Source organism: Biomphalaria glabrata, chromosome 12, assembly GCF_947242115.1.
Source record: "Biomphalaria glabrata chromosome 12, xgBioGlab47.1, whole genome shotgun sequence".
In the NCBI taxonomy this organism is placed as follows: Eukaryota; Metazoa; Mollusca; class Gastropoda; family Planorbidae; genus Biomphalaria; species Biomphalaria glabrata.
Genome location: NC_074722.1, coordinates 20642365 through 20657667, shown reverse-complemented (window position 1 = coordinate 20657667; position 15303 = coordinate 20642365). Strand labels below are relative to the sequence as shown.

Here is a 15303-nt window from a genome sequence, read left to right as displayed (position 1 = left end):
AACTTCAACTGAATGATGGTATATCGGGAGAAATCGACACGACATAAATATATATAATATAAAGCAGAAATTAAGAAAGTAAGGCGAATGTATGTAGGTATGTATGCATGTATGTCTCGCATAAAAATCGAAACCGTTTCACAAATCTTGATAACACTTTGCCTAAATTTTCCTTGGTTACTATCTGGAACCGTAACGTTTGTATAGTAGCCTTAAAAAAAACTTAAGACCCTCAAAAAAAAAGTTATCCAACTCTATGAAAGTATTACTATTTCAGAGATCTAGACCAGTGGTTCCCAAACTTTTTTGTCTCGTAGCCCCCTTGCCATGTTTTCTGTTTTTCGGCAGACCCGCTGCTCAACTTATATTGCATTTTTGCAAATTCGTTAACTCCGTTTTAAAACTAATTTTTAACTATAGTGAGTCGAAGAGTGAAAAAGTTATCTAAAGCTACATTAACAGTTATAGAGATCTTTTGTAATGATAAAATTACAAAATTAAACCAATTAAAAAAAATTAATATGTATTACTGTAATCACTAAACACACTGGAAATGTTTTTTTTTTTTTTTTTTTTACATTTTTATCATCCGTTGCTGCTTCTATATAAATAGTTCTCTTCTTCCCTCAACAGTTTAAACGAGAAGAAGTAAAGGAAAGATCACTCTCTTATTTCTGCGGATAGTCCACGAGAAAACCAGAGCGGGGGAGGGGGGGGGACACGTAGTCACAAAATAGCAGGACCGGACCGTTGTAGAAAAAGAAATATCACTCTTTTCTTTTTTTTTTTTATTTCTACCTCACGTAAAACAAAAGCGGAGTGGGGAAGTAATCTACTCTGTAGTAACTATCGAGGCGACAGAACACGCTCAAGACTTTGGACACCATGGAAAGATCACTCTTTTATTTTTGCAACTCGGACGGAGGGAGTTATCCTAGGTAATATTAGAAGGGGAGGGGGGGAAGTAGTATTTATCCGTCACTAAATAGCAGAACCGGACTTAACCATTGTAGAGCTCTGTGCGAAACGGATTTCGCGGGGCCAAGTTTAGGTAAGGATACGGATAATAAGTGAAAATTAAGAGTTTGTATTAGAAAATAAATTCGTCTTTGCATTTTATTCATTCTTTACTACGTACAGAACTACTTTACGAGCCTTGCGTGTAGCAAAGTCATACAGTACATCATAATAATTCTATTTCCTACATAGATCACGCTCAATAGCAAGAATTACCAAATGTTTCAATCTATCTACGAGAATTGTTGATCTCAAGTAATTCTTCATTAGTTTGAGGCGCGAGAATCCTCTTTCACTAGATTCCACAATTACTAGTATTGCATAGTGCCGTTTTTTTAATCGCGCGTAGGATTGGCGTTTTCCCTTTTGAATGACACCCTTGTTTTGTAAAGGGCGAGTAGTCCTTAAAGGACTGCAGGCACGACATGGCCTAAATTGTGCCGATGTGCCTAAAATCAAAACCAAACCAAACAATTTTCGTCTACATATTTCAGGAGATTTGTATGAGTTTTCAAAAGATTTTTTAATAATTTCCGGATATTTCCAGGACTTTTTTTTTATATTTTGCAATTTCAGGAGATTTCCAGGAGCTCCTGTTAAATCGACAGGAGGCCGCGGGAAATCTTTTAATGTTATAAAATGGTTTAATTTAATAATTTATACACTTAAAATTATCGGGGGTCCTATAAAAGTGTGGTGCCCACTGCGGTCGCATAGGTTGCAGTGGCCTAAGATCGGCCCTGCAAAATAGCGGCGTATGCTACGCCGCCGGTCGACTAATATATTATGTTTTATATAGGACTTTGTAATTCTATGAAGTAGTCCTTCAAGCATTAAATATTAATTACCGTAATTCATTAATTTGCCTTAAGTATCATTGTAAAAGTTTCGCAAATAGCAGTTTTTCGTGTATTTCTTGGTCTTTCACGTGTGGCTCACACGAAACTGTTTTCACTAACAGGAGAAGGGGCAAAGGTGAGTAACTGACGCCTAAACCAGTAAGCTTTGGGCAGGAGGAACTCATTAGCCTTCGCTGGAGGAAAACTGAATTCAAACCTCTGCTGCATTGGAGCTATACCGCCCCCCCCCCCCCCCCCGCGATAATAGTGTCATGTTATATCGCCATAAAAACGTATTTAAGCAGCCGCTTGTTTGACAAGGAAGGAAGGAATTTAAAAAATTAACGCTGTAAAATCTACATTTCTTTTTGTTAAACATAAGTTATATGTAGACAAAATTAAGCTATCTAAAGTATTGAAATTAAATTTAAAAAATTATTTGAATAGCAGGATAAATAATTACAAGATGCAGTCTGTGTTTTGAGTTTAGGCTCATCGGCACAATTTAGGCCATGTCGTGCCCGTAATCCTTAAAGGATCACTCTTCCTTTACATAACAAGGGCTATATTCTATACAGTTAAATCATTAAAAACAAGGTCTATTCACAGTTAAAATAGTAAAGGTAGTAAAAATTTAATAATTTGGTAAAAATCTTATGTAAATGTAAATATTATATGTTCACAGTTCAAAAATCAGATCTTCGTAGACAACCCCACCTCCCGGACAAAGCCCAGTACCTTCCCAGGGTCGACATTGTCGAATAGTGTTTTCAAGGTGTAAGTTCTCCCTGATATCCTGGTATCTGGGGCAATCAATAAGGATATGATCCACGGTGAGGCGAGAGTTACAGTACTCACAAAGTGGGGGCTCGTCTCTCTTCAGCACAAAAGAGTGCGTGATGTAGGTGTAGCCAATCCTAAGTCTGGACATGGTCGTGCTACCACACCCTTAGATGTGGGCCGCCACCTGACATCCGCCACAATCTGCCTGAGTTTATTGTGAGTCTCAGCCTCCCATCGTTCCTTCCAATCTCGGTAGGTGGCAGAGGCAATACTTTGTCTCAGGTCCGAGCAGGGAATTTGGGTTCCTGACACCACATGATTTAGGGCTCTCTTTGCTTCTCTGTCTGCAGCTTCGTTTCCCTCAATGCCCACATGGGAGGGGACCCAGATGAAGGTGACATCGCTATGGTCGGCTGTTATTTGATCCAACAGCTTCAGGCTCTTATGTACCAATGGAGTGTCAGAAGCGGAGTTTCCCACTCGAACCTGAAATTTCCAATCCTTTAGAAATTCCCTCACAAAGCAGGAAAGGTGTCCCTTAAGCCCCATAAGCTCCAGGTCACGTAGAATGCCATGTTTCCAGGTTGTATCGTAGGCCTTTTCTATGTCGAAAAATACAGCTACTAGATGTTCTCGTCTTAGCAATGCATTTCTGATGAAAGCTTCCAGCCTTACCAGGTGGTCAGTTGTTGTCCTCCCCTGCCGAAATCCGCACTGGTAGTTAGAGATTACCTTGTTTCTCTCAAGGTACCAGACCAGCCTATTGTTTGTCATCCTTTCCATGGTTTTGCAGATGCAGCTTGTAAGTGCTATTGGGCGATAGTTAGCTGGGTCAGATCCATCTCTTCCCGGTTTGGGTATCGGTATAACTGTTGCTTTCCTCCAGCTGTTTGGGAAAGCGCCTGTTTGCCACACACAGTTATAGATTTTTAGCAGGGTCGCCAATGAGGGTTCGGGAAGATGCTTGAAGAATTGATAATGGATTTAATCTTCTCCTGGCGCTGTGTCATGTGATTTGTCCAGCAAGTCCCTCAGTTCCTCAAGCGCGAAGGGTTTGTTATAATCTTTGTTGTTCTCAGATCTGAAGTCAATGGGGTGTCTTTCCTCCCTGATTTTGACTTTTTGGAACTCTGGCGTGTAGTGTGCAGTGGATGATTTATCTGCTATTGAGTATGCAAGGCAGTCAGCTATTTCTCTGGGGGACGTAACAGTTCGTCCTTGGTTTTTCAAATGCCCTATTGTATTTGATTCTTTCCTTTTGATCCGCCTTACTGCCTTCCAAACTGCTCTAGCAGAAGTTTTGGCATCCAGACTGCTTACAAAATTCCTCCAGGAATTCCTTTTGGCTGACCGTATGGTTTGTCTAGACTTTGCTCTAGCTATCCTGAATAGCTTTAGGTTTTCCTGGGAAGGATTCTTCATAAAAGCAGCCAGTCGTTTTTTCCTATCGCCAATAGCACTTTTGCAAGCTGTATCAAACCATGGTTTAGGATTTGCGGAGGTTAGGGATACAACTTTCCTGGCTATACTAAGTAGCTTGCTAGCAAAGGTATCAGCTGGGTTCTGTTCATCAAGGATATTTTCTGTGATATCCTCGGAGCATCTTTTTTGGAATTGTTCCCAATCGGCCTTATTCAGTTTCCACCGCTGAGGTCGTCCTAATGAGGGGAGATTGTTAGTAACGATGATTGGAAAGTGATCACTTCTCCGTAGATCATTGCTAACTGACCATTTCGTCCAGAAGTCCGGGGATGCATGTGAGAGATCTAGTTCCTGGATGAAAGTAGTTCGGTGATGCATCATTGAGTATGCATAAATCATGTTGGAGGAAGATATCCTCCAGCATACGACCTCTTGTGTCAGTATTGTTGGATCCCCACATAGTGTTATAGGCATTGAAATACCCAAGGATTATATAAGGCCGAGGGAGTTGTTTCAATATATCTGTTGGTTTAATGGAGCGCCTGGTGGTAGATACAGGCTGCAGCAAGTGATAATCTTGTGTAGGGTTATCCTAGCTGCTACGGCCTGTAATGTGGTCTGTAGTTCTACCCTCTCATGGGGGACGCTGTCCTTAACAAGGTAACAGACTCCACCTGATGCTCTCTCTGCAACCTCAACATTCATGCTGTAAGCACTGTAGCTTCGGAAACTGATGCTATCTTTCAGAAATATTCCCTGTAAGCAGACAGCTACAGGAGTCTCAGAGTCCATCAGTAGCTGCATTTCCTCATAATTGGCCTTAAGGCCTCTACAGATATGTGACAGGTGGGGAAATGTGACGTGTGTTTGGCGCGTTTAATGTCTAGGGGATGATTATTTTTAAAGCTATCACACACCAACCTATCAGCATATGAATCGGGAGCAGACACGCAACGAGACAAGCAATGAAAGATAGATACAAAAGTTAAAAATGAAGAATATTTATTTACATAAATATACATATAAGAATAAAAAGGAGGAGGGTTTGCATCTATCTCTAAATGATACTAGATTTAATCATCACTCTTGCACCTAATAAGAGAGTATGTCACTTTGTCCTCTGACTTAGCTGGTTGTCCTGTTGATGTCGCAGCTGGCTGTGTCCTGGCTTGAGGTTCTGCAGCTGGAGGTGGCGCTCTAGCGGATAGAGGGACGCCGGTGATATAGTTCTTGTGGAGTCTCAATCCCAAAATCTAATATCTGTAGTGGGCACAGTAGGGCGGGTGGCCGGCTACCGTGGGCACAAGGTTACTGCGGGCAGAGCTGATCTGCCATGGGCAGCGTAGTTGACAGGATAAGTCCAGTGAGTTGCAGAGGGTTTGGCGTAGCTATGACGTCTCGCACAGAGCTGAGTCTATAGGGACGTCGCACTTAACAAGTTGACAGGGGGCTGTCGAATAGGCGGGCAATGCCGATAGCGCCAAGTAGTAGAGTTGAGTAGTGTCGAGTAGACACTAAACAGCAAATAGCAAATAGGTAGATCTAAGTAGGAAAGTGCAGTGCAGAATAGCACTCAGCACATAAGTAGGCATTAGGTGATTCTCGATAGCAAATAAATAGGCAGGTAAATAGATCGTTGATCCAAATAAATAGTCAGACACCTGAGGGAGGCTGCGGATAAACAACGACAAGTTAGGACATGTCTCTCGTGCATCTTATCAATGCCCTCGACTAAGGTGCATTCGTCAGATTTGTGAATTTGCTTTTCATTACAATGGGGAGATGATGACAAATGGGATTGGGAAAATAGATGGCTGATAATAGCAATATAAAATGTACATAGTAAGGGAAATAATAATCTCAATTAAACATCATAAGTTGGAAGAGAGGGGGGAAATGGACGATGGTCAGCGACCATGACGCTATTGTTTACACACGGCCGTCGGCCATGAACAATGGAGCGAGCTTGAATGGGGAGAGCGTCCGTTCAAGGGGCGCAAGTCTCGTCAAAGTAAAATGTGAAAAGTGGAGATAACTATTTTCTAAGCGCCGTGTTAATGCAATAGTAAAACTATCAAGGCGGTCAGCCGAGATAAAGGGAATACAATACAATGTACAAATATATACCGGATTGCGTCAATGATCAATTGAGCAACGTAGTAATAATATTGTAGACATAGGTTAATGCGATATATAAATATAAATAAATAGGCAATAATTATGTTTCCTACTTACGACACAATGCACTAATTAAACATAAATGAAATAATTAAAATATCCAGCAAGAAATATACACAAACTAAGATGGAACTGTAATTAAGTTCGGCTTACCACCAGGTATTCCTCTAGAAGTGAGAGTAAATGATTAGTCCAGACCCGATGTCGACGAGAACACGAGAAATAGAGTGTGTCTATTTTGACCTAGTCTACCTAGTCCGGAAGAGATGGGCGGAAACAGGAAAGGCGATAGACTAAGGATTATCTCTCACGTAGGTTAATCTGAATCGAGACGGAAGTCGCACCTTGGAGTGTCGAGAGACCTGTTGACACGAATAATCTCTTTGATCACAGAGAGACGTGGGTAAGGGTTGGAAGAAAGAATTACTTGTACTCCATCCCAGGTAGCGTCAACCGTCACCGTCAGACATCCGGCGCCTAAGACCAGAGTAAGTGACTGTGTGTTTATCATTCCCCCGGTCAAGGTGAGATAAGTGAAAAGTCGTGGCCTAGTTGTCGCCAAGGTGGTGGACTCAGTCTAGTGAGAAGAGGAAATTGGGTCTAAAAATGGGAAATAATTAACATGAAATAAGTAAATAATAATAATTAATAATTAATGCTGTGATAAAATTGAGTGACTCTGTCAGCAAGCTTTTGACTTGTGACATATGTGAGCATTCGATGGACAAAAACATCAGAGCGCCTTTCAGATGTTGCAATAAAGAGCGGTAAAGTAGAACTAAGGCGTATAGCACTTGTTTAGAGAGGTAAAACATTATTAATTAAGCTGTGGCCGTTTGAAGTAACAGATACAAAGTTTCATATTTAAGGTTGGCACAAAGTGGTATAGAATGCACAGGCCAGATGTGAGTGTTTGGGTATGAAGAGAGAGTAACCTTTTAGGGATTACGGGCACCACATGGCCTTAAGTGTGCCGATGTGCCAAAAAACTAAAAACTCCCGATCTAACTAGATGTAAAAAACACTGGACAAAAGGCTGTTGTAATGCGTGTAGTTTTATTGAAAGTGCAAAACAATAAGGAAGGGGTACGGCCAAAGTAATATGTAAACAAAACGATTTGCAGGATATAATATTAAACAAGAAAATATAAAAAATTAACAGAGATTATATTAAGTGTAGTTATATCAATCAGTTTCGATCAGTCATTTAATTAAATGACTTATAGATCTAGACTAACAATAATAAATCTCTACAATTAATGATATTTTACTAATTGTTTTATTTAGCCCCTTTTCAAGCTTTTAGCTTTCTCAATCCGCTTCGATAGAATAGGGTCCTATCACTTGTCTGGGCCAGTTAGGGTTAGGGGGGTATATGGGTCATTGTTACCGTGATCGCTTTTTAAATGCATTTATTTTTAAAAAGTTGAAAGGCCTGAATTCGAACTCGAGGTATAAAACCTACTTATGGATGGCTGCCTGGTCGTGCGGTTTGCGCGCTGGACTGTCGTTCGGATTTATTGATGGTCTCGGGTTCAAACCCTGCCCGCTCCCATCCCCCGTCGTCCTGCGGGAGGTTTGGACTAGGAAGTAAACTATCTTCAACTCTGAAGGATTATCCGAAACATGTAAAACATTATATAACACACTAGTTAATATTTTGTTTTACAACAAATAATACTAGTGAGATATTCAAAGATCAGGTCCATAAAAAAAATTTTACTATTTGAAGTGCAGTTGAACTTAAGACACACTGAACTTCCATTGTTTAGTGATATGCTGATAAGTTATGTAATAATCAGAAATTGTTTTTTTTTTCTCTAATTCTTTTGATTGAGTCGCACTCAATCATTTTCATTGTTCAAGTTTGTTGGCTTTGAAAAAGTCTATAGATTCAATCCCCTTGTGATGATTAGATATTTATGAGTGACTAAATTGTAAAATTAATTATACATTATAAATGATGGTGTCTTAGGAGTATACATAATATGATATGATATAATACTATGGCTTAATACAAAAATGTACACGTTTATTGTCACTGAAACTTAATCATGTTTTTGTTTTATTCCTTTATTTACTATTAGGTTCTCTGTTGATTTACATTTCAGTAATTGATTTCTACAGTGGCACATCCTGCCATGTACACACCGAGTGTACGTCACACACAAAAAGTTAAAGTTTAAAAAGAACAAGCAAGAAATATTAATATTTCATATTAAAAAAAAATATTTTTAGAAAAGTACACTGCCAGTGTACTTGTTTTAAATTTGCAAAATTTCGAATGTCTCTTAGGTGTTCTTGGAGTCTTGTTTTGAAGGTCCTGCCTGTGTTTCCAATATAGATCATTTGGTCCCACTGCACTCCTCGTCACTGCACTCATACAATTATAATCTCCATCTTATGGTGTTTTAAAGCGTCAAAATACATTTCAAATAGTTCGATAAATAGCTGAAAAGTCGAAGAATTGTATGTAGGGCTATTTTCTAAGGCGTAGAATGAAAAAAAAGGGGGGAGGGGTCCAGAGCTCAACCAAAGAAAGAAGGAAAAAGTGAACAGATTGGGCCATTTCATTTCATTGTAACAGATAGAATAATTCACACACTAAAAGTATACTAACCAGATATTACCCGCAGGTCTTCACTAGCGAATCAGAGATATAGTCACTGATATAGTGCATTAAAAACACTTTAACAAAATAATACTGTTCTAATGTCAAATATTATTAATATTAAAATAGCTAATCGACCTACTTAGATTTATATAGGTATTATAAGAAGTAGATGGTTTACCCAGGCAAAGAATGATTTTGCATATAGATGTGATAGTTAAGGAAATAACATTTTTATTTCTAATTATATATATATATGTGTGTGTGTGTGTGTGTGTGTCTGTGTGTCTGTGTGCACGCATACCTTTGTGTGCGTGAAAAAAAAAGGAACAATGGACCCTCCCTCTGAATAATAGAATGATTAAATAGTGAGTTTTAAAATAGTTGTTTCTTATCCCATTAGAATGTGGTCGAGTCATGGGCAGGGGAGCTACATCTGTGATGAGACTTTTTGTTACTTCTGGTGACGGAGTAGCCCTTGAAAGCAAGTGTGTTTATTTCTTGAAGAAATCCCCGGCACCATTAGAAGACAAAAACATTTCTGATGTAAGTGAAAGTCTAATCTATTGTTTCCTCATAAGGATCAAATATTTAGACTGTAAACAACGTTTGTTGCGTCTAGCGCTGGCCTGGGGCACATCACCACAACACTTCCAACAATATAGTTTGAGCAGATTTTTTTCCCCATAATAAGCATTAGAAAAATTGTGTCAAAAATAAATTGACGAATCTCATTTTACTTTTAGGAATACCTGCACCAATTTTAAGACAATTTTGATAAGCTGCTATCCACCTTTGTTAATCGAATTAATCTTATTCCGAATTTCTGCATTCTTTAGTTAAAAAACTATGAAGGCTCGCCAAAATGTTTCCTTTTAAGTTTTTGGCTCGCTCCTTAAAAGGTGTTGCCGTCACGGACAAAGTTGTTCCAGGCTTAGCTACCATGTTAGGACTCGAGTCAGAAGCCTGAAATAAGGACAGGAATCTAGTCTTAGGTTAAGATTCAGGTCATCAGCTCAGTTGGTAAAAGGAATCTTTTCATTAGAGTAAGATTCAGGTCATGAGTTCATTTGGTAACAGGAATCTTGTCATTAGGCTTTAGATTCAGGAATCCTGTTAGGAACTTAGTTGGTGACAGGAACCAGCTTTCAGGCAGTAACTAAATTCTTAAACCTTGTCACTAAAAAGTTATAGCCAGTGAATACAATCTGGAGTAAGAATAAAACTTGATATATCCATTCAGAAGTAGCAAGTAACACTTGATACATCCATGTACAGTAAGCAAGTAACACTTGATACATCCTTGTACAGTAAGCAAGTAACACTTGATACATCCTTGTACAGTAAGCAAGTAACACTTGACACATCCATTTACAGTAAGCAGTAAAAATGACACATTCCTTTTTGAGTAAAACAATAATAATGACACATTCTTTTGGAATTAGAAAGTGAAATTTAAACAACTGGTTGCTTTATATTTGAACGTGAATATCCTAAAAAGTAATTGTGAGCTAATAATTGAAAAGGTCTTTATAATTAGCGTTGCTCATATCATAAGTAATTATTTTGTTGCCTCTTTGTATGCGACACTGTGAACCTTTTTTTAGCGTCCTCCGGAAGAGAAATAACCGCTATTGAAAATCTGATATTGTGATATTTTGGTTCCCGATCACTTTATTCCCGGTCACTTCATCCCTGGTCACTTCATCCCCAGGTCATTTCATCCCCGGTCACTTCATCCCCTGTTTTTTTCATCTTCTGATCATTTTATCTAATGAATAGTAATTGTAAAAATCATGAAATGAGCACATTTATTATATTCATTTTTATTTAAATGACCAAAACACATTAGATAAGAATAAAATTAAAATTAAATGCCATTAAAAACTAACAAAAATGTAACATGTATAAATATAGAGGTAATCTAAAAAAATGTTTTTGTATTCATCTACAGCGGTCTTCAACCTTTTTTGGCCTACCGCCCCCTTTTCGTATTTTTTTCTTTAGAAAAATCCGCCAGCGCCCCCCCCCTATGAAAAACACTTATAAAGAAGTGTGAGAAGGCAAAGTTGAACAATATGTCATTTATTTATAATTTTTATGCTGTCAATCACACTTATCCCGCATGGGAGACGACCGCATGCCAAAGGCGATCTTCTTTGGAGAGCTTAGAGGAGGACGGAGTTACAGAGGTGCCCCCTCCCCCCCGTAAGCGCTATAAAGTTACACTCACTGGCATAAAGTAACTGGCAGCATTCTCTGGTGGCAGATGGCCTCTGAGAGAGACAGTTGGAGAGCTCTCACAAAAGCTGCGGGACAAACATTTGAGACTCAAAGAAAAGCCATTATTGAAGACAGGCGCAAAAGACGGTGAGAAAACTTAAATAGACCGCCAGCAGACAACGGCTTTGTCTGCAGACAATTCGGGAAAATATGCAGGTCGCAACTGGGTTTGCGTAGTTATATGAAACACTGCACTCAGCCGTAATCCTCGGAACCTAAGGCATTGCAAATATTATCATTATACAAAAATCAAATCAAACAAAAATTATGTCAAATAATTTGCAATGATTACACACTAAAATTAATCTGATTTTCATGACTTTCTTTCAAATCCTAAGAATTTTGGAATATTATTTCTTTGCTTATTCATTAAGTTTGTTACGCACTAAATCTACGTTTATGTTGAATGAAAAGCTAACAAATAATTCCATTTTCGACCACTGTTTTGGAATTTTACTGATACATTCAAATGCAGTCATATCTCTTATGTGCCTCCTATGTTAACATTCTTTTTACTGAAGACATAATTATGTAAATCGATTTTTTCCTGCAACTAAATTTGAACATCAGTAACAATGTTTAATAAATGTCATATATATATATGTATATATATATATATATATATATATATATATATATATATATATTTAAATTTTTATTTGCATCATAGAAGCGGATCGTCATTTCTTTATAGAGCATTGTTATGTGAATTGCATAGATATCGATGTCCTTAAGCAGTAATTTATTTGTCAACAATGAAGTTATGTGAGATTGTAAAACTCTTTAAAATATATTTCTTTCCTAGCAGACGGAGGTTGGTTTCATTCATTTGTGTGAGATGCCTACCATGTAAAACCATTATTTAGCCTGCTTTAAGTCACCGCTAACCGTTGAATCTTCCTGTTTCTCCCTAACCCTAACCCTAACCCTAACCATCGATGTCCTTAAGCAGTAATTTATTTGTCAACAATGAAGTTATGTGAGATTGTAAAACTCTTTAAAATATATTTCTTTCCTAGCAGACGGAGGTTGGTTTCATTCATTTGTGTGAGATGCCTACCATGTAAAACCATTATTTAGCCTGCTTTAAGTCACCGCTAACCGTTGAATCTTCCTGTTTCTCAAAAAATGTATTTAAGAGCTTAACAAAACGAGCAATAACAAACCCCTTTCGAAATCCAGCGAACTTCAGTTTACAAGAATCTTTCATCTTTTTCATTATTTGTTTCACAAAACTGTTGAAAGATGAGATTATTTTCTGGCATTTTTTGCATGGGTTTGTCTTTTATTTACAATTTTTAGCGGCCCCCGAAAGGGGAAAAGACGCTATTAGTTTTGTGCGAAATGTCTGTCCGTCCGTCCCGTTTAGATCTCGTAAACTAGAAAAGATATTGAAAATCTGACATCACAATATTTTAGACCATTCAAAGTTCTGATGCAACGGCTACTTTTTTTTTCCCTGAAAACGAAAAATCTAATTTTTAAAATCAGTTATGCAAGTAGTTTTTTAAAGAGAAAAAGCTAATTAGTATGCATTATAAGTTAGACCTAATTTAAAACGAATAGTAATCTTATAAACTTCATTTTCTTTTTTTTTTTTCGATTTACACTCCACCGGTTTTGAGAATTCGAATAAAAGGAGAACCTTATTCAAAACAATTACATTAAGTGAAGATCAGGAGAGGCTCTGTAAAGCGCTTAGCTTCCGAACCGAAGGTCCCGGGTTCGAATCCTGGTGAAGACTGGGATTTTAACCTTCGGAATCCTAGGGCGCCTCTGAGTCTACCCAGCTCTAATGGGTACCTGACATTAGTTGGGGAAAAGTAAAGGCGGTTAGTCGTTGTGCTGGCTACATGACATCCTCGTTAACCGTAGGCAAAAAAAACAAAAACAGATGAACTTTACATCATCTGCCCTATAGACCACAAGGTCTGAAGGGGGAACTAATTAGGCCAGGTTCACATCTAACTTTGCATTCACTTGCACCTATCCCTTGATCTGCAGCACCATTGGGGCACTACACAAGATCTGTCAACCTTCTTTCTCCATTCTTATCTCTCATTTGTCTTTGATATAATTTTATTTGGATGTTCTTTCTTAAAATATTGAAGCCTGCCTGGGTGGACCACTTCGGGGGCCGATTTTAAGTTTGTGTTTCCACACAAACTGTCTTTGTAACCTTGTTATAATTAGATTGAACTAGAAATGAAATTGCCGGCTAAACTTTTCTTAAGATGTTGCCTGTGTATCATAACTCACAAGGTGAGTAGTGAATATATCTGTCCCTCATTGTATATTGCTTTTGAAGCCATTGTCCAACCACTGATGGTTTCCTATAAGTCGTCATAAGCTACATAGCTAGCCAATTTCGAAATTATATTTCATCACTAACAGAAAACAAGATTACAAAGAGAGTTTGTGTTACACAAACTCAGAGGCGGCCCCCGTCGAAGTCGGATCCCTGTCGGATCTGCATATTCGCAAATAATATTCAAGAGGTGATTTAATTTTGATGTAAAATGTTTTACACGTTTCGGATGTTCCTTCAGAGTTGAAGATAATTACTTCCTAGTCCAAACCTCCCGCAGGACGACGGGGGATGGGAGCTGGCAGGGTTTGAACCCTGGGCCATCCATAAATCTGAACGACAGTCCAGCGCGCAAACCGCACGACCAGGCAGCCATCCGATGGTCAAAAGTAATAATGTTTCAAAGATTCATTTGCCGTAAATTTAAATTTAAATTTAATAAAAAAATAGTAGAAATTCTAGAAATTCTAGATCTAGACTCTAAAATAATTTTAATTAGAATATAAATCCAGATCTAGATATACTGTAATAAAAATCTAGATCTAGTTTAAAAAATCTAGATTAGATCTAAATCAAGATATCATTCCTTTTTTAAACGCGAGTCACATAACGAGGCTTAATAAACATTACTATACCGAGTTCTTTTTTCATTTCATTTGAAGAATTAATTCCATATAACGTCAGAGGGAAAAAAAAACACTACGTCACACGGCCTAGCTAGACTAAAAATCGCCTTCATCTATAAGAGCCATTTATCGAGTGTTCATAGACTTTGGTGCACCGAGTGCGTTCTTTAAGCATTTCATTTAAAGAATTCATTCCATATGACGTCAAAGGAAAAAAAACACTACGTCACACGGCCTAGCTAGAATAAAAATCGCCTTCATCATTACGAGCCTTTTATCGAGTGTTCATAGACATTGGTGCACCGAGTGCGTTCTTTTAGCATTTCATTTAAAGAATTCATTCCATATGACGTCAAAGGAAAAAAAAACACTACGTCACAAGGCCTAGCTAGACTAAAAATCACCTTTATCAACACGAGCCATTTCTCGAGTGTTCATAGACATTGGTGCACCGAGTGCGTTCTTTTAGCATTTCATTTAAAGAATTCATTCCATGTGACGTCAAAGAAAAAAAAACACTACGTCACACGGCTTAGTTAGACTAAAATATGTTTTCATTAATACAAGCAATTTTTTCGAGGGTTAATAGACATTGGTGCACTGAGTGCGTTCTTTTAACATTACATTTAAAGAGTCCATTCATATGACGTCAAAGAAAAAAAAAATTCCATTACCTCACAATAGGCTAGTACCGGTACCATAAAAAAAAATGTCTTTATTTACACGAGATATTTAACGAGGGTTCTTAGACATTGGTGCACTGAGTTCTAATAGATATTATTTAAAAAGGATCAAAGCCACATTGTTTTCGCGTTTTGTCTGTCAGTCGGTCTGTCCGTTATCTTGATATAAAAAAAACAACTAAAAGTTATTAAAAATTGATTAACCTTTATTTTACGTTTCAAAACATCGCAATAATTTTTAGGTATGAACACAATTGAAAAGTTTATATAATAGATTGTTCCGGATGTTTGTATAAATAGTAAAAGAAAAAGAGAATTTCAGATAAATGTAATACCGTTAATTAAATTTTTTGGATGGTCTCGTATAAAAATTAGATGTACTACAGCCACGTGGAGAGATTTTCATACCTTACTTTGGTGTTTGGATTCTGTTTTCCTTAAAAATCGGAACATAATATTAACGATAATTAGATTTTTTAATGTTTTAGGTAGAAAGTTAAATGTACTGTAAGAGAGTAGTGAGTTAAAATATTTTTCATAAAAATCCGTAAAA

At 37.7% G+C, this 15303-nt stretch overlaps 1 protein-coding gene across 6 annotated transcripts in view; it reads left to right on the top strand.

The window, feature by feature from the left end:
- LOC106055954 (dynein axonemal heavy chain 8-like) overlaps positions 1-15303 on the top strand; it is a 287161-nt gene that overhangs the window by 21992 nt on the left and 249866 nt on the right. For all 6 annotated transcript variants that reach the window (XR_008773876.1, XM_056005343.1, XM_056005342.1 and 3 more), the window contains one exon: positions 9254-9396. Coding sequence is in view for 5 of the 6 variants with exons in the window: in XM_056005343.1 (XP_055861318.1) it covers positions 9254-9396 (143 nt within the window). In the remaining variant the exon portion in view is untranslated. The remainder of the gene's footprint in view (positions 1-9253; positions 9397-15303) is intronic.